The sequence below is a fragment of the Cyrtonyx montezumae genome, unplaced genomic scaffold, assembly GCF_038088225.1.
Source record: "Cyrtonyx montezumae isolate F1298 unplaced genomic scaffold, pur_monq_1.0 scaffold_3, whole genome shotgun sequence".
In the NCBI taxonomy this organism is placed as follows: domain Eukaryota; kingdom Metazoa; phylum Chordata; class Aves; order Galliformes; family Odontophoridae; genus Cyrtonyx; species Cyrtonyx montezumae.
Genome location: NW_027072034.1, coordinates 142,080,422 through 142,100,186, shown reverse-complemented (window position 1 = coordinate 142,100,186; position 19,765 = coordinate 142,080,422). Strand labels below are relative to the sequence as shown.

General features: G+C 42.3%; 1 protein-coding gene across 1 annotated transcript in view; it reads right to left on the bottom strand.

Annotated features, from left to right (window-relative positions):
* Positions 1-8,557: 8,557 nt before the first annotated feature.
* MAPK12 (mitogen-activated protein kinase 12) overlaps positions 8,558-19,765 on the bottom strand; it is a 30,545-nt gene continuing 19,337 nt past the window's right edge. The window contains exons 7-12 of the mRNA XM_065741520.1: positions 15,609-15,723; positions 15,104-15,175; positions 14,276-14,355; positions 11,449-11,527; positions 9,665-9,838; positions 8,558-8,885 (exon numbers count right to left, since the gene is read on the bottom strand). Coding sequence (XP_065597592.1) covers positions 8,815-8,885; positions 9,665-9,838; positions 11,449-11,527; positions 14,276-14,355; positions 15,104-15,175; positions 15,609-15,723 — 591 coding nt within the window. The 3' untranslated portion in view covers positions 8,558-8,814. The remainder of the gene's footprint in view (positions 8,886-9,664; positions 9,839-11,448; positions 11,528-14,275; positions 14,356-15,103; positions 15,176-15,608; positions 15,724-19,765) is intronic.

Sequence of the window (19,765 nt, the reverse complement as noted above, 5' to 3'; positions counted from 1 at the left end):
GCTTAATCAAATCAAGCGTTCCCACTGCAAGAGGCTTGGGTGAATTGAGATGAACACACAGCCTCGTCAAGAAATAATCAAATGCACTTCAAATTATGGATTCTGTCTGTAGGATTCTTGGGAGCTTTTTGTTATTGTGTTTTTTTAAATTTGTCTCCAAGACATGGCTCATGTTTTTAAGGGTGCAGATTTACAATTTAAATTTTGGAAAAGAAAATGTATTTTCTGGTTATATCTTCCCCTTCTCTGTTAAGTTTCCATGGCAAACTACTTTTGGAAAGACTATTTTTTTTTCTTTTTCTAAAAGTATTTTCAGACTATTTTATTCAAATACACACATGTGTACTAAACTTTGGCTGGCTAAATTGATAAATGGCAGTGTCTGAAAATCAAGTGTGTGTACAGCACCGCTTTTCAAGGATTGGTTTGGGACTCAGGGAAAAGAATATTTATTTGCAATTGAGGTGATTACAAACTACTGTGACTGCTCCACAAATGACTGTGCCCACTCATAGGCATTTAGAATGTGAATTTTACCTGACTGCTCTGCAAATACTCGATTGGAATAGTTAATTCTAGTTTGCTTCTTGAGCTCTGTAGCAGGATGGGTAAGGGATGAAGGACTGAGTGCTCTGTTCCATACTTATTTCCAGTCTCTCCATTTTAGATACTCTCTTGCAGACAGCTTCTGGAACTCTTTTAATGCCCCTTCTTACTCAGAAAGAAGACACATTTGCTACTACGACTGTCACTCATCTACTTTTCTCCCTTATTTCTTGTGCGACTCTCAAGGAGCTCCCAACATTTCTCAGGTTGCTGGGGGAAGATCTGGTCAGATTCTCTAGGCAAACTCAACACACACAAATCCTTGGGCCCTGATGGGACATGCCCAAAAATGCTGAGGGAGCTGGCAGAAATGATTGCCAAACTGCTCTCTTTCATCTTTCAAAGGTCATAGAAAATGGGAGAGGTGCCTGAGGGCAGATGGAAAGACAATGTCAGTCCAGTCTTCAATAAAGGTCAAGGTGATGATTGTTCTCCTCTTCTCTGCCCTGGTGGTGTCACATCTGAAGTACTATGTCCACTTCTGGGTTCCTCCACTAAAGACAGGAACTTCTATAGAGAGCCCAGTGGAGGGCCTCAAAGATGATCAAAGGCCTGGATCAACTCCCTTATGAGGAAAGGCTGAGACACCTGGGACTATTCAGCCTGGAGAAGACTGAGGGGATGCCTTATCAATTTTTATAAATGTCTAAAGTGTGAGTGTCAAGTGAACAGGGCCAGGCTCTTTTAGATGGTGTCCAGTAACAGGGCAAGGGGCAACAGACCCAAACTGGGACATAGGAAGTACCATATGAGCACAAGGAAAAGCTTTACTATGGGGGTGACAGAGTACTGGAACAAGCATCCCAGGAGGGCTGTGGAGTCATCTTCTCTTGCAATATTCAACACTCATCTGGACACTTTCCTGTGCAGCCTACTGTAGAGAAACTGCTTTAGTGAGGGGGCTGGACTAGATGCTCTCCAGAGGTCCTAAGAATCCCTATGATTCTGTGATGCTGTTTCAGTTAACTGCAGCACAGTAACCCATTGTGATTAAAATGTGTAGCCAAACTACACCTCTGCATGCCAAGCGAAGAGCAGCAGGCTGGTAACATCCATAGCTCAACTCAGACATAGCAACCCCTTCGTACAAAACTCTACCACTGTGTGAGCTAATTCCAGACATTGCATCCATCCCTCTGAAGAATACATGGCTGGCTTTCTTCTTAATTTCTGCAGTTTAGAATAGACTGCCTGCCTATCTAAGTGAGGCAGAGGTGTTTGCTATTTTGAGATGCAGTTCCTCAACATCTTCAGCTGATCTCTGACCCTGCACTAAGCCATTCCAGCTGAGTTGGGAAATTCTCCTTTGTTTTTTTCTGGTTTGGTATTATTTGCCAGCTTAGTGAAGAGAAACAGCTCTGAATGCTGTGGCCTGAGAAGCACCAGCTGGCAGGAAAGAGAGAGAACACCACCTCAGCCATTGGGTGGGTCTCCATGGGCAGCTGTGGAAACACAGCCTGAGACATCCAGTATGATAAGGGGTTGATAGACACTACCTTTTTTAATCAAACCCTTGTAATCATCCCTATGTTGTCACACAGGGATGGGACGGTTTCACTTTATATAGTCAATAAGTCTTGTAAAACATCTGTTAGGACAGTCATGAAAAAGTAGGCAGATCTTGCATCTCATACAGCTACTAAATCTTTATATTTATATCCTAACAGCATTATATAGTGTCTTCTAGTAACGCTGTGTAATTACATAGCAACAGACCCCCCCCACCACCTCAGGATCTCCCAAACCCCCGTCATTGTTCCTCCAGAAGGTGTTTGTATTGCTGTAGCAATTCCCTCAGTGTTCTTGGGAGCCAACTCAGCTCTTCATCCCTGCTGATCTTCTCTGTGGGGCAGCCCTATCTGTGTTCCTGAGAGACTACATTCTCTGAAGGGGGAAGAATTAAAAAAAAAGAAAAGAAAATTAATCAATCTTCAAATAGAAAGCACAGATGTATTATGCTTTAGAAAAAGAGAGAAGAAAATAATCTTTCATTTTCCTTGGGCCTTTTGTCCCCCAGAAAGTTCAGAGGGCAGCAGGGGCAGGTTCCTTCCTTTATACCATGGCTTGTGTCACACGCGCAGCCTCTGCTGAGATCAAAGACGTGGCTTCTATTCCCCTATCTCAAAGAGAAGTTCACTGATAAAGAAGTCTCCACCCTAATGATTAAAAGTTATTTGGGTTTGAATACCTGAGTGCAGGCCTTCAGCTGGCAGGCCAGGATTAGGAGATCCATGACTCCAGTGCCCATTTGCTAATCAGGCTGCAGACCACCTTCTCCTGCCTGTGCAGTGTTATGTCATTTGGCTTTCACAGCCATTCACTCATCCCAGGGCCTTCTTTTTCTTCTAGGACTGCTACTGGGAAATGAAACCAAGGTTAATCCATCCTACACAATCCAATCTACACAAGAACTGAGCAAGTAAATAAGGAAACATTATAGAGCAACCATTTATTAACTGCTCAAAATTAATCAGTGTTGGAAATGATATTGAAATCTGTAGTTTACTTAGGATTAGATCATGAAGCTGACCAATGAATATCTGGACCAGAGAAATAATTAAGCTCAAGGCTGATCAAGAGAGGCTGATTTATGTATTTATTTATTAATTCACATTTTGCTTGTTTTAGCTGCCATTTTCATTCAGTAAATAACACTAAGGGCTTCATGCTGGTTGCAGTGGCCAAGGACTGATAACTGTATCCACAGGAGGCTCTTTTCATTACAGAAACCATAGGGCAGTGAATAGTTTAGAGGGAAAGGTATTTTGAAATTAGCGTGAAGATCACCCAGAGACAAAAGATTTGTGATCAAGGCTCTATTTTCAGACCTTAAAGGGAGAAGGTTTGTCTGACAGCTCCTTTAGCTTTTCTCCCCAGTTATGTCTGTCTGGTAAAAGATGCCACCATAAGCCTTCCATTGTTGTATCTGCATCTCAACTACAGCATTACTACTGTTAAATATACCAAGGCAAGAGAAGCTTTTTGATTGATGAGAAAGAAAAATGTTCTTAGAAAGCACATCTAGAGAGTGCAACCTGAAATCCTGAGCACTGTTACGTGGGTAAGTGTTCACCTTTTTTTAGATATAATTGTGTCAGATTTTGGCCTCCTTACTTACATCGAGTGGTGTTTTAGTTTCTGATGTTTCATGGAAATGGAATAGAAGTACTCAATTTACAGAATCACAGAACGGCTGAGGTTTGCAGGGCCCTCTGTGTCCACCTGGCCCAACCCTGCTCCAGCAGGGACACCCAGAGCAGGGTCCCCAAGGCCCACATCCAGGCAGCTTCTGGAGACCTCCTTGGAGGAGACTGCACAGCCTCTGAGCAGCTGTGCCAGTGCTCCACCTCCTGCACAGCACAGAAGTGCTGTCTGATATTCAGACTGCATCTCCTGTACTCCAGTTTGTGCCCTCTGCCTCTTGTCTTGGCACTGGGCACCACTGAGAAAAGCCTAGCCCTGTCTTTCTTTATCGATAAGCAGATCCTGTACCCAGGGAAAACAATGACAGATCCATAATCAATAATTAAATCTTTAAAGACAAGAGTCTGCCCATCTGGTTGACTTCAGTGCAGTTCTAATGGTTTATCTCAGTGTTAGCGAGGCTGTCAAAGGTGGCCAATATAAGCAGGCCACCCATGCAACTCTTCAATTAATTATCTTTCAAGATGATATATAAAAATCTTTCATTTGAGAATGTGCTATTAAAAAATGGACTTGGGATAGAAGGGCCTTTGCCCTGAATGGTGGCAGACTGAAAGAAGCATCCTCATCCAAAGACCTGGATCCTGTAAGGGCTGCTGCAGGTGTATGTGCATGGTTTTGAATGGCACCTCTTGCCCAGGTGAGCAACTCCAAATATTCACTCATTTACACACAGCTGTGGTTTCACACCTGTTCTGACAATTCAGCAGCCTGAATTTAAAGCATTAACCAAGTGTTTTGATTTAGAAGCCATTAAGGGGGTTGCACTTAAAGTCTGTAACCTGACATGGGATGCAAGTTTGCATCCCTGTCCTCTTATTCTGCTGGTATATGACTTGATCTCAAAAATCAATCTATTTTCTATCTCCTGCGGTTTAACCTGGCAAATCAGATTACCAAGTTAGGATTTTATTCAGTAATGCTTTTCAGAAAGTCCTCCTGTGTGGTCTTCTCTTTGTTTAAATGAAACCTGTGCTTTCTTGCTGTTGTTTTCCTTTCTATCTCATCACTACTTTTTGTACAAATGCATCTATTAGAGCCAGTTTTATTGTCAGGACTCTGGGCTTGGTCCAGATCCTGTTAATAGCAAATGAGAGACTTACAGTGACATCCCATTGATTTCCCAAATGACAGGAAAAATACCTATTAGTTTCTTTTATGTTTTATTAGCTGCAATATTTATTACTTGGCAATAAAAATGTATTTATTTTAATAGTTACTGTTATTCTATGCTACAGTTTACTCTGGAGTACTGCATTCAGGTTGACCCTAATGCAATGTAAAGCCCCATGTCTAGGCCAGAGAATGCCAGGAGCTGCCCCAGCTTCAGGACTAGCAGACATTTTGTGTACTTCCTCCTTAATCAAATTTCACACTATGGTATTTTTTGCATAAAATACAAAGTCTCCTCTTAAGAGTTCATTCTCTCCCTGGAAATAGTTATTTCAGCCACAGTGCAGGATTCCTACTGAGCGTTGATTCTGATTCCTTAGAACTGAACTTTAGCCTGTGATGTACCCTAGATCTTGAGAGAGGGGGGTTAATTTACTGAAAACCTTAGTTCTTATTTCTCTGATTAGGCTTTTCACTCTATTTCCTCTCCTTAGAGCAGCATGCTACTGTGAATATTAAAATAAATAAATAAAATTCGAACTTGGACTCACACCCCCAGGTGCCTGGAGCTTTCTAGGAACAGCAAAGCTGTTGGACAGACACCAGGCCATGCTGCTGGGAGGTGAGAGCTCTCTTATGTACACACATGGCTTTTAAAATGCCAAAACAATGATGCCTTGACCCAGGCCCCTAGTAGACAAAGTGTCCGTGGACACCATGCTGTTGCATACTGGTGAATTAGTGTGAACTAGAAAACTAGTATGGAAATACAGCAAAGTAAAGCATAAGGAAAGTCAGCTTGCAGAACAGAATAGCAGGAGATGAAAATGAGCCCTTAAATTACTTTCCTTATCCCCATTTACCTTCATGCAGAGGGCTGCTGTTCCTGGTAGCCAGAAGGCATGCATCATTCCTGTGCCTGAGAGCTGCTTGGCAATACCAGAATACTTACTTAGCAAATACTTACGCAACCAATTGCCCTACAGTGCATTCAGGAAATGGGAAATCAGTCAGAAGACAGCTCTGATGAACCACTGATCTTACCTTGCTACCTGCACGGTGCAGGAAAAGCCCCATGGGAGGATCTCATGTCAAGATCCAGTGAATGATAGCATCTAACACATCTTATTCTGTATGATCTTAGCTAAGCAGAACAGAATCGCAGGGTCTGGAAGGGACCTGCTATTTGAAGAGCAGACAAGAAAGTAGGAAGCTATAAGAACACACCCAGCTCAAATGCGTGGTAGTTCCAAAATAAGAGTCAAGTGCACCTTCTGAACACATTACAGGACACATAACACTCATTTTCTTCTTTTGTAACAAAATAAAAATTAAGCCAGAGGTGAAATGGTGCGCCACATTTACCCACAGCACCACCTGATCAAACTTCAACACAAACAATGTCTTCAATGCCATGGACGGACATGTAAGGGGTGATCTCCATCTAAAGCAGCCAGGAGGCACTTAGGGTTTTCAAGGCAAAGGTCCCATATCCAACTTGACGTTGTATATGCTTGATGACCATCAGTGTGACTTCAACTTTTAAAATCAAGCTGAGGAAAAAACTGTAGTTAAAACTGTAGTTATGCAAAACCTTCAGAACAAAGCAGGGATGCCTGCTAAAAACAGATTATCTAGGAAATAATTGGGTGGCAGCAGTACAATTAAGTCAGCTCTGTGGCTGACTCATAGCCTGGAAAATGGGAGAAAGGTTAGGTTTTGTGGGCTGACTGTCTTCCAAACTAAACTACACCAGCAGCTCACATTACATGAAATGTACCTACGGATTAGGTTTCATACAGTTATTTTCAGTACTGATTATACATTTGGGAATATACATGGGGAAAACGACACCATTACTGTGTAAAAAAACCCCAAACCCAACCTTTATTTTTCTACAATACATTTTAAGTACATGCAGAACGTATTTACATTTGTCCTTAAGGCAAACAGAAATTGGGTTCTTACTCCTGAGTTGCTAAGTGCCAGTAGAAACAGCAAATAAAAGCCTGGGGAGCATCGCGCCCTTTGAAACAGCAGCTGCCTCGCATGCAAAATATTTCTGCTTTCACCTCACATTTCTTTTAATGAGCTATTTATACTGAGAATTCCTATTGCTTTTTTGAGCCGTTTCTTCGGATTCCAGTCTCTTCCCAGAAACACCATGCCACCATGCAACAAGCTTTCCATGTTTGTTATTTCCCTCACACGGTGTTTACTGACCCGACGGCGCAGCAGTCCTTCTGTCTTATCCGGCGTGCACATCAAGGCCTGCTCTTCAGTTTCTTTACGAGTTCTGTAATCCCCAAACATAAGAAAAATCAAACTCCATCTCCTTATGTCTCCAGAAGCCTGTGGTTTCTATAGCGCTACAAGAGGCAAATTCACCTCAGTCAATGGCAAAAAGCTGGGCTATCAAAATCCACCCTCTCCACTCGGCACTTTTCTCCCATGACTTTTAAGAGAACGATGGGGCACGACCCTAAAAACACACAGTAAGTGAAAAATAAAGTTCCTATTTCACATAAAAGTGCAGTCCAAGCAGAAAGTCAACCGTGCAAAATGGGGAAAGTGTGCCTTCCTCAGTGACCTCTGCAGTAGAAGAATGTTTTGCTTCAAATTACATTCACTGCTTTTTTTTTTCATGCATTCCTTGTTAATGTCTTGTCAAACATATCAGTGATTCCAGCTTTCCGTTCCCATTTGCTCCCTAGGTGCCCGTCTCCACTAATCAATGCTCATTATGAGTAATTTTTAAACAAATGGTACTATTTACTGAAACAGAACAACTGTGCTTTGATTAAATACCTGGTTTAAACTGGTGATGAAAGCAAAAACAAACCACAAAACTCCACCAACCACGTGTAACTTCTTTAGTTCTATTTCAGTCACTGTCTGCTAACACCAAATGTCTTCACAACCACTGCACTTGGTAGCAACAAATGACAGCACATCGCTCTGGGAACAATCCACACCCAAACACTCCATTTCAAAAACTGCCTAAAGCAAAGTGATCTCAGAAGGAAATTCTTCACCAAACATTTGCCAATTTCTTTTTCCTACCTTGAGAGGTTGTTACAAACTAAGCACCTGGGAAAACACAGTGAAATGAACCCAGACAGTACGAGGAGCTCATACAGCACCTCACATCCCACTGCAGCTCATCAGGAATCCGACTCCTTCCACTAAGGCACCTCCCAGCTGAACACTGGGTTCCCCCCAAAGTGAGATGACTCCAGAAGGCTCCAGAAAAGCATGGCTGTGATTCTGCACCTGGTGACAGCTCTGCACAGGAGCCTGCCTGTACAAGGCAGCGCGGATAGCTGCGGTGTCGTGTATTTGTCTTCATTTTCTATCACGTCATTTGTGCGCAGCTGTATTTCCAAGATCAGCACTGCTGGTTATCTCATCAGTATGTCCTCTGAGAAGATGCATATTTCAGAAATAAGACGCTAGAAAGCTTATAAAAAATCAGAAAGTCTTAAAAAGCTTCTCTTAAATTCAAGATGGTTCAACAGCCCCGAAGAGCGGAGAGCAGACACTGCACATCACTGACACACTCTGTGCCTCAGCTTGCTCACAGTGGTAACTTGTACTCTGATCTGTTTTCTGATTTGAAGGATTGGTCCCACCTGCTCTTCCAAGGGTTAGAAGTGACTGAATCCTTTTGTGCAGGGGGAGAAGCAGCGGGCAGAAATAAGCTCCAGGACAATTCTGAGGTGCAGCTCTCACAGGCACCACATTTCCTCACGCACACACTGCTCTTCCTTACAGTGCATGTAAAATAGATTACATCCAGTTTATTTATAAAAATTGTATACACCTGAACTATCACACACATTTACAACTTTCCTGCTTTCTTCTGAGTTCTGAAAAGACCAACTCATACCATTACACTGCTGTCTCCTTTGACTCTGATGCTTGTGCTGGTTTGAAGCTCAGTATCTCTTTATATGTAATACCTAGAAAAAACAAAACAAAACAACACAATAAAGAGTGTTGCTGGTCTTGACAGAAAAAGAGCTGCAATCCCCAGCATGGTTAGGCTCAGGTCAAGGTGAGGAAGACAGAGACCTCTTCAGGTGAAAAAAGAGAGAAAGAGTACAAAAAGTAAGGGAATCAGAGATCGTTTTACCACTGCTTTGCCCCTTCAGATTTGGAGAAGTAGCCCAATACTAAAATGCTGTAGGTGTTTTCAAAGGGTACTTGCACTATAGTACAGTAGAAAAGTGCTCTCAAGTACAGTAGAAAATTGCTCTCAAGTACAGCAGAATTACAAGTCAAGACCTCATTTAAGAGACAAAATACAGAACTCTGAAATTAAGTAAAAAACCAGAATCAGACTTTAATTTCTTCTGAGACAGGCTTTCTCAGAAAGAGAAAACATACCTAAATGAAAATGAAGGCCAGCAATAGCTTTAAGGCCTCATACAGCCAGCAGCTAAGGAATCTGCTGCCCTGTCCTATCCACTGTAACGAACACGTTTCTTACATCGCAAGAGATAAAAAGAAAGATGTATGGAAAAGATAGGAGCCACTGTTAGGAGGAAGAGTAGAAAACCTTTGAAGATATTTTCAGGAGGATTTGATAAAAGGAACACTGACCAACAGTGTTTCTCTACTTTTTTGCTGTCCACTTACTCTTTTCCATTAAAAGCAGTGGCAGTCATCAGCAAAGGAGAATATTTTTATTTGGGGATGGTTTTAATTTCCAATTGGCCATTTTTGAAACTAAACTCACGCTTCCACTCATCCAGGGGTAGGTCCATGTTATCAAATGTGTCATCATATTTCTCAGCCTCAATTTCTTCCTCAGGATCATGAATTGGCTCAAAGTAAGGATGCATCAAAGCCTCAGCTGCCGTGACTCGCTCCTCTGCATCCAGCACCAGCATGTTCTCCAAAAGATTTACAGCTATGGAACAGAGAATAAACACTGCATTAAAATCAAGCCACCGATTCCAGCTTGTACAAAGTGATGTTGCACAGCGGATGCTTTAAATATATACACAGATTTACAACGCAGAATCATTGGGTGTTCATTCTACAGACAGTGGGGGCCATCTGCACAACAAAAATGGAGTGCGGTGAACAAGCTGGGATGTGTACCAAGCTGTGCAGAGATGTTCCTTTGCTTCCACATGCAATGCAGCCACAACACCTCAGCTGTGACTTCTGAGCTTCTGACTCCACTGCACTGAGGAACTTCCCCTCACTACCAGCACTGTGTTGTGGTTCTAAGGCATATCAAGACTTGGCAGGGGCAGAATGAGCAGATGGGTGTAGAGCTACTGAGAACTGTTCGTTACATGACTAAATCCATGCCTTCAGCACTGGCAGCACATTTTCACGTTCACCAAGACATCCATGCTCTCAATCCACCAGCCACCAGCCTTATCTGCAACGTGTTTTGACCTCACCAGAACAATTCATGGAAACCATGAACATCTTCTACGTTCCTTACTGGTGAATTCTGGACCTGGTCCTCTTAAAGCTTTTGAAACGTGCAAGTATAAACAGACACGATTCTATTATCTTCCTATAAGCATCCTGTAAGAAAGTTTCTGAGTTGGGTGGAGCACCAGAAAGAAGGAAGTGACAGCAGCATGGGAATAGATGCTGCAGTGCCTGCTTGGCACATTATGGATTCATAAAACCATAGAATCATTTAGTCTGTAAAAGAACTTGGAAATCCTTAAGTCCAACCATCCACCCAGCACTATAAGTCTGTCCCTCCAACCTTCTCTCCTTATGTTCTTCAGATGGCCAAAGAAGCGATAAGACAAAATTTCTTTCAGTGGAGATGTGCAGAGTTTTCTGCAGCTGGGATAGCTACTGAGTTAGCCATGTCATCATGGTTAATAATCCTACTGTATCTTAACATACTGTTTTAACTTCTGAAATACAGAAGACTCAATTATCCTAATTAATATTCTAAGAAAGCCTGGCTTTATGAGTCATGTCACTGGGGAACGGATGAAGCAGGGCAGAGCCATCTCAGAGCTCTTGTTGCCTCAGGTCATGTCACAGTTATGCACACTTGGAACGTTCTTCTAGCTGTTTATATCCACCAAATACAAGCCAGCTCTTTGCAGGAATGCACAGATGTTTCTCAGGATGCATTCCATGTCTAAAATGTCAGCTTTCTATTTGCTTGCATTTCTGTTGTACATCAAAAGGTCCTTTCAGAATTATACTTAAAATACAAAGCACAGAAAACTCTATTACATATATTTAAATCCCCAGGGCTCTTGAGAAAGCTGCTCCAGTAAAACCATTAAGCACAGACTGGACCAGAGCCTAAAGCATGAAATACTTCTTTTTGACTCTTCTGAATCATCTCACTCTTGGCAGGGTCTAGACTTGGCACAGTTCAGCCACTAGAATCAAAGTTCTGAATTATGGAAAGCAAGAGGCAGAGCAGGATGAGAATCAACACATAACCATCATCTCATGACCAATACTGCTGCGTGCTGCTGCAACCAAAACAACATGAATTGTGCACATTTACATAGACTGCCTTACCCAAAGGACTCGCATTCTTCAAAACGGATGCAAAATCTTTTTTCTGGACTTTTGGAAGGCTTTTGATATAGTTTTTGGCCTCAAAAGAAACAAAAATATTAAATTAGAACATTGCATTTATAGGTAACTTACTGACACTTCAATTGCACCTTGTGCAAATGGATTTATTTTTGTTATAAGGCCATGTTATGTTCCCCTTCTTGTTGAAAGGTACGGTTTCTTTTAAACAGAACCTTAAAATTCTGATTAAGAAATTAAATGTAAAGCTTTAATACCTAATCAACATCTAATGTTAATTACAAGAAAGATGTATGTATCATAGAATCACAGAATCGTAGGGGTTGGAAGGGACCTCAAGAGATCACTGAGTCCAACCCCCCTGCCAAAGCAGTTCCCTACACCAGGTCACACAGGTAGGCATCCAGGCGGGTCTTGAATATCTCCTGAGGAGGAGATTCCACATCCCCCCTGTGCAGCTGTGCCAGTGCTCCGTCACCCTCACCATAAAGAAGTTCTTGCACACATTCATGCAGAACCTCCTGTGCTGCAGTTTCTGTTCATTCCCCCTTGTCCTGTCTCCACACACTGCTGAAAGGAGTCTGGCCTTGCCACTTTGTCCCCCACACCTCAGATATTTATAAACCTGGATCAGGTCCCCTCTCAGTCTTCTTTTCTCGAGGCAAACAGACCCAGTTCACTTAGCCTCTCTTCATAGGGGAGATCCTCCAGGCCCTTCACCATCTTTGTGGCCCTGTGCTGGACTCTTTCCAAGAGATTCCTGTCTTTTTTATACTGGGGAGCCCAGAACTGGACACAGTACTCCAGATGAGGCCTCACCAGGGCAGAGTAGAGGGGGAGGATCACCTCCCTTGACCTGCTGGCCACGCTCTTTTTAATGCATCCCAGAATGCCATTGGCCCTCTTGGCCATGAGGGCACACTGCTGGCTCATGGTCAACCTGTCATCCACCAGGACACCCAGGTCCCTCTCTACAGAGCTCCTCTCCAGCAGCTCATCCCCCAGCCTGTACTGGTGCATGCAATTATTCCTCCCTAGGTGCAAGACACTACACTTGCTTTTGTTAAACCTCATCCAGTTTCTGACTGCCCAGCTCTCCAGACTGTCCAGGTCTCGCTGAATGGCAGCACAGCCTTCAGGCAATCCTCCCAACTTCGTATCATCAGCAAACTTGCTGATGGTGGCCACTATCCACTCATCAAGGTCACTGATGAAGATGTTGAACAAGACTGGACCCAGCACGGACCCCTGTGGGACACCGCTGGTTACAGGTCTCCAGCTGGACTCAGCACCACCACCACCAACCCTCTGAGCTCTGCCAGTCAGCCAGTTCTCAACCCACTTCACTGCCCACTCATCTATCCCACACTTCCTCAGCTTTGCTATAAGGATGTCATGGGGGACAGTATCAAATGCCTTGTTGGAATCAAGGTAGACTACATCCACCACCCTCCCCCCATCCATCCAGCCAGTGACATCATAGAAGGCCACCAGGTTTGTCGAGCATGACCTCCCCTTGGTGAACCCATGCTGGCTACTCCTGATAACCCCCTTTTCTTCCAATTGTCTGGAGATGGCATCCAGCACAAGCTGTTCCATCACCTTTCCAGGGACAGAGGTGAGGCTGACTGGCCTATAATTACCTGGATCCTCCTTCTTGCCCTTTTTGAAGACCGGAGTAACATTGGCTATCCTCCAGTCTTCAGGCACATCCCCCATTATCCAAGACCTCTCAAAGATGATAGAGAGCAGTTCAGCAATCACCTCCGCCAGCTCCCTCAGCACCCGTGGATGTACCCAATCAGGTCCCATGGATTTATGAACATTAGCATTGCCTAAGTGCTCACAGACCACCTCTTCCTTGACTAAAGGGAAGTCTTCCATTCCCCAGACCCTCTCACTAACCTCCAGGGTCTGAGATTCCTGAGGGAGAGCTTATTCTCTGAAGACAGAAGCAAAGAAGGCATTCATATCTCTGCCTTCTCAGCATCCCCCGTTACCAGAACACCCCCCTCAGCTAGCAGGGGGCCCACATTCTTCCTAATCTTCCTTTTATTGTTAACACACTTAAAAAAGCCTTTTTTATTATCCTTTATTACTTTTGCCAGATTCAATTCCAGATGTGCTTCAGCCTTCCTCATTGCATCCCTGCAGGCCCTGATAAGCTTTCTATATTCTTCCCAAGTGGTCAGACCCTTTTTCCACATTTCATGGACCTTCTTCTTCCCTTTGAGTTTGCACATGAGCTCCTTGCTCATCCACATAGGTTTCCTGACACCCTTTCCTGATCTCTTGCTCAAAGGGACACACTGGTCCTGAGCTTATCATCTGAAAGAATGGTGCACTGAAATTTACAGAAATTTCTAAAAGTATATATTTTACAGTAATTCTTTAGTATTTAAATTGTACAGTTCATCTAATGATTCATTTTAGGTTCTTTATAGTAGGGACTTCAGGATTTTCAAGAGGCATCAACATGAGAATAGCAAAGAGGAAGTCAGAGACCCCTACAGAATGAATGGCTTCTCTGAAGAGCTTCATATTTTCAACACATTTCCAGCAAAGGAAGTAATGTATCAACTCAACTGATTTCAAGTACTTAAATATATTGATTTTTCAGTGTCCTAATCATTTTCTGTTTCCCCTTAATGTCCAGAATTATACTGACTGTGAAATCTCGTTAGTAGGCAGAGATGTGCTACTGGGGTCACTTAGGCAGCCAACAAACAAACTCAGGCAGTCTAAGAACTGAGGATGGCCCAAGTCAAATGAGGGCACATAAAACCATCTGACAAAGCACAATACTCACATCCTGACTCTTCAGTTTTTGAACAAAATCTTGACTTGGTGTACCCGTTATCTTCATTATTTCTGTGAGCTGGTCCAGATCTGAGTACCGGAAATAAGGAACAAAGTCTTTCACCACAGGATAAAAATTATTTGTTTCTTTGCTACTGGAAATAAAGCAAAGCCAGCAGTGTTACAACTGAACAGAGGATGTATAAAAGTTGAGCTGTCAAACATACACAACTCGTAAACAAAACAAGTGAAAAATTCTTGCTGTATTCTTTTAACGCTGCACTCTACTGTCTGTCACAACTACTCGGGCCAAGAAAGCACCACCTGAGGTTGAAGTATGGCTAAATCTTAACTATTCTCTTAAATTATCAGCAATGAAATGATAATGATTAAATATTTTCTGCACATCTAAAATACTTTACTAGATGGTAGTTTGGACAAAACCTCAAAAAGCATGAAATGGACGAGCACATGCTTGTAAGTTCATATATTAAATCAGAATTTTCTGTGCTGGAGTTGTGGAACCCATTGCTATAAATAAATAAATAGATAGATATACAAATATACTTTTTGTACTGCCAGTGAAACTTTTAGCTGATGATTTAAGACATCATTCAATGGATACCCCACTCTCTACTGAAAAAGCTCAGTAATATGAGCTTTAATTTGCTGATGTGCAAACCTGGTGCAAATATCAAATAACTAATTAAATAGAAAGATGCTAGCCAATAAGCTCTATGTTTCAATTCACACTCCTTAGATTTTCAAGAGAACTCACTGCATCACATGAGCACCTCTCATCATTTTCTGGTTTCATAAATGCATGGAGGAAGGATACGGTCGTTTCCCCTGAACAGAGGCCTCCCCGTTATCATTTCAGCCATTATACAGCCCACAGACCAGATGTCAACTGAAAAAATGATAAGGTAGCATTAAATTATGGAATATTTGTTCATCTAACCATAGATAAAGTCTAATTTAAAATATATTTTAAAGACAACTATAATTCACCTTTGTAGCCTGTTATAATATAAATGAGTGCCTTGCAGACTGTGACAAACAGTATAGAGAAAACTACTAGCATTTCTGATTGGGAAACAGAAGACAATCTGGTGATGGGCTGAAGCAGTTTCTCAGTAACAAACAGATGCCTCTGGGAAGCAAATCCGCCCCATAAACCAAACAAAACCCACACCCCCAAATGATTCCCTGCAATCTAAAGGAAGTTTTTCATAGTTAGATTACCATTTCCCCTCCAATGTCTCACTCACTTCAGAAACACAGACTTGCCTGATTCAGTGAAAGCTTCAGCTGTATTAACACTTTTCCAAAGAGATGCTGACCTGTTTGTGTGTAATGCATCCAATTAAGGATGACCTCTGGGGCTCTGTACCACCTTGTAACCACGTAACCTGTCATCTCAGTGTCTGTATGCCTGGCCAATCCAAAATCCAGGATCTGTAGCAGAAAGACAAAGTACACCCAGACAAGCTAGTTATCTATTTTATACAGACTTAACAAATGCAGAAAACAAAACACTCGAAGCATCCTGCATAGACTGAGTTATATTTGCATCTTTTTCTCACCGAAGTGGCTTGCTCTCATTTTAAGAATCAAGATAGAAGTAGCAAGGAGGTTTACAGTTTTTTCCATATTAGATACTTTTATAGCAATGCTCACAGCCATAAAGCTAGTAGAGGAAACAATAAATTATTCAATTAATGGTTAAAATGATACTGGTCACATTCAATTCTGGCTGTGTAACAGCTACCATATATTTTCAAAGTTAGAAGAAAAACATCCAGCTTAGACAGTATCCACTGTTCTCACATTCAAGGTGGCACAATTATTCAAGAGTGTGTTCCAAGAATACTGTGATGTAAGGAGATATTATCTTTTTTTATGAATAACTCAATCAAGGGAAAACTTCCTCTAGGTTTCACGAAAGTCTGGAACAAGCAGAGGGAGTTACCATGACTTAATCCCACTGATTTCCATCCTACCGCTTCAGTCACAGAACAATCCTTGGTAAGAAATGCAAGGTTAGTACAATTTTTTTATGGGATTATGTACAATTCAGCTTATTTCTAAGACTCTCTAGAGAAGAGGAGGCTCAGGGGTGACCTTACTGCTCTCTACAATTACCCAAAGGGAGGTTGTGTTGAGGTGGGAGTTGGCCTCTTCCTCTTCTCCCTTGTAACTAGTGATAGGATGAGAGGGAACAGCCTCAACTTGCACGAGGGCAGATTCAGGTTGGATGTCAGGAAACACTTCTCTGAGAGAGTGGTCAGGCTCTGGAATGAGCTGCCCAGGAAGGTGGTGGAGTCACCGTCCCTGGAGGTGTTCAAGAAACATTCAGATGTACCAAGGGCCATGGTTTAGTGGGAACTACTGGTGATAGGTGGATGGTTGGACTGGATGATCTTAAAGGTCTTTTCCAGCCTGGGTGATTCTATGATTCTAAGTCCCTCTTGCTATTGCAATGTGTAGAGCAGCAAGAAAAAAAGCAAAACATTACAGCCTTTTGTCAATCTCAATGAAAGTAGCTAACACAGAGGCCCACCTGTGTGGACAATCAGAAGACGGTGCCAACAGATGTGGCCAACAGTGAGTTATGTGATTTCCTCACAGTTTATGAGGAAATCAGCACTACAAACAAGAAGCTGGGGGGCACTGGGAGAGAAGTCTGCTCAGATCACCCTTCACAGATCCTTGAATAGGCAGCTTCGTGTGAAGGGCCACTACTCTCCAGGTGCATCTGGCTTTATTCATACACTGCCACGGCAGTTTTTACTAGGAGCACCTGTGCATTACTATAGCAAGTGCAATAGATTTGTAATGCTTTCACTGTAGTTAAACGTCTTAAAATATTACACTTTTCAGCAGGACAATTTCATTATTTCCTAATGCTGATATAAAGTGAAACTAATTTCATTCGTAGATCAAGAATATAAAATGCCAGGGCTTATCTTTATTGCTGCTCTAGAAGTAATATTTCCATAACTTCCTCATGACTGCTGATTACCTACAAATTTGAAATGGACTGGGAAGCAATGGGAGAGATTTTTACTCTTATCAGTAAAATGCAATTGATTAAGCCCAAAGTTACCCTTTAAAACTGGTCTCAAAGTATTTGCAATTGCAATATACCTTTATATGGAGTTTTCAAATGGAACATACACTGTGCCTTCCCTTAATGCTGGGAGGGAGAGGAGGGTGAGAGAAATCGGTGCCTTGTGCAGCAGGTCAAAAGCTACTGGTGGTACTTTTAGTCTGGCACAGCTTTCATACAAAGGGCTCTGACACCAGGACTTGGAGAAGGGCTAAAATGACATTTGGACTCGTAGTTTTCTAAAGGCAGAAGATAACAGCAAGAATTTGTCTGTGTTATTCATTAACTTCATGATTTCTTTTCATTAAAATGTTCATTAGGCTAATGAACAAATGGAGCTTAGCATTAACATGGCACCAATGTAACAACAGTTTTCACATAAAAATATTATTCTCATGCTATACCCGATCTTCTAGTTTTCTACTACAACTTCAAAATATATTTTCAAAGCAAGTTGAAAACCAATTTTATAAAGCAGGAGAGAGCAAAGGCCCCAGAGCTCAAGAGTAAGCTCCCTTTCTATTTAGCAAACTTAATTTCCTTCCTTGCTTCAGTAATGGTAACAAAAATAATCTGTAGCTTCAAGACAGCACGGAGGGCAGTGACTGCCCCTGCAGTGCCCTCCACTGTCACTCTTCTGATTTCTATGCAGCAGTTGAAAGAATCAGACAAGGCAGCCAGAAAGCTTGCTCGGAGAAATAAGGCTGATTACTTATTAACAATTCAAGGAACTGTCACAGCTTTCCCACAGCTGCTGGAGCTGAGGCAAGGGAAGCTGCTGAGACACATCAGGGGGAAAAAGGGTGGGATGAGCCCTGGCAGTACTGCCTGCTGCCACCCTACAGCAGCGTTAGATGCGTGCTCGCGGGGCAAGGTGCATCCTGTGCGTTACACCCGGGATGCACATGCAGGGAAAGGCAGCTCGATTGGTTCGGCGTGAGATCACAGTTCAATCCCTGCCCTCATATTTCTAATGTACATTTCTCAACATTTGATAGTTTGCTTTCTGCCCATACAATGGAGTTTGCTATGGATGACCAGTATTTATGAGCTTGAAATTCGCAGACTTCTTCTACATGTGATATCAGAACTTACCATAAAACTAGGGATAACATAACTTTGCCCTGAGAGTTAAGAAACAAAAATTTAGTACTTCATTTTCTCCTATTCATTTAACACAACAGTGTTCTGGTATAAAATTATTTGCTTCAGTTTATGTAAAAGCTTAAAAATGTCCAAGGTAACAAAAAATTAAGTTGTGTTAGGTAAGCAAACAGAGCAATCATATAGTGAAAGAATGCCATGGATCTGGACTGTGTCTGAAAACCTCACTGTACAGCTGGGTGGGGGGAGGGAGAACACGTCCAACTGGTTTACCTAGATTATTTTATTCCCCCACTGTCACACTGGGACTCACTCACAGTTTGGCCACACACAAGCCAGAAAGAGACAGTGACTTTCCATCTTAATTAGGGAAATCCTGAAAAGATGAACCCTAAACACCCAAGTCTGTTCCACTCAGCCTCCAAAGAGTGAGAAGTTGCACTGCAACAGCTCTACGCTGTATTTAATGCAGTATATAATCCATATGTTATATGCTAAAAAACTATTTTTGCAATTCTGCATCAACTATTATTGTGTCCTTACACAAATGCCCGATTCAAACGTGCTGTTGTTTTGTGAAGATGTATTTTGAAGCCACGATAGCCCAGGATAGAAGACGTAGCTTGATTTTGTAATGAACTGAAAAGCTCTGGCTTGCCTCACAGATTGCTACAGCCAAGAGAAGACAGGTAACAAAACAGTTCTAGAAAATTAACAATGATCTATTAAAATAAAATACAACAGAATGACCTGGAAGCAGCCTGAGGCTCTTATCTCTCAGGAGAATAAACTATATTCCTACAATGAGCAGTGCTGAGCACTATGTAGCACTACTTGATAATGAACAATCTGCTTTTTCTAAAGAAGCTCACTCTGCACAGCTAACCTAGATGCATTTTGCTGCATTGGGGCACACTGTGTAACGATTTCTCTAGTACAGATATCTTCCCTAACAGGCATTGGAAGATTTCCAATACAGATAAGAAACCGAGTAATAAAATCTGAACAGTTCAGATTCACTATTTCAGTTCAGTGATTTAGAAGGAGGCCTGAGGTGCCAAATGTGCACCTGCAGAACTTGTATTCAGTCAGACTCTACTGAGAACATTTCCAGGTGAAGATTCATCAGGAATGGCAACACCCACTCTTCAGGACGAGTACTTCCCAGTGTGGGTGCTGCAGTCCCTGTCTCCAGGTGTGCACGCCAACTAAGCCCCATTTCCATAGGGGATGGGTGTGAGTGTGCACCACCTTCACACCCACCTTTGGACAGAAGTGCAGGAG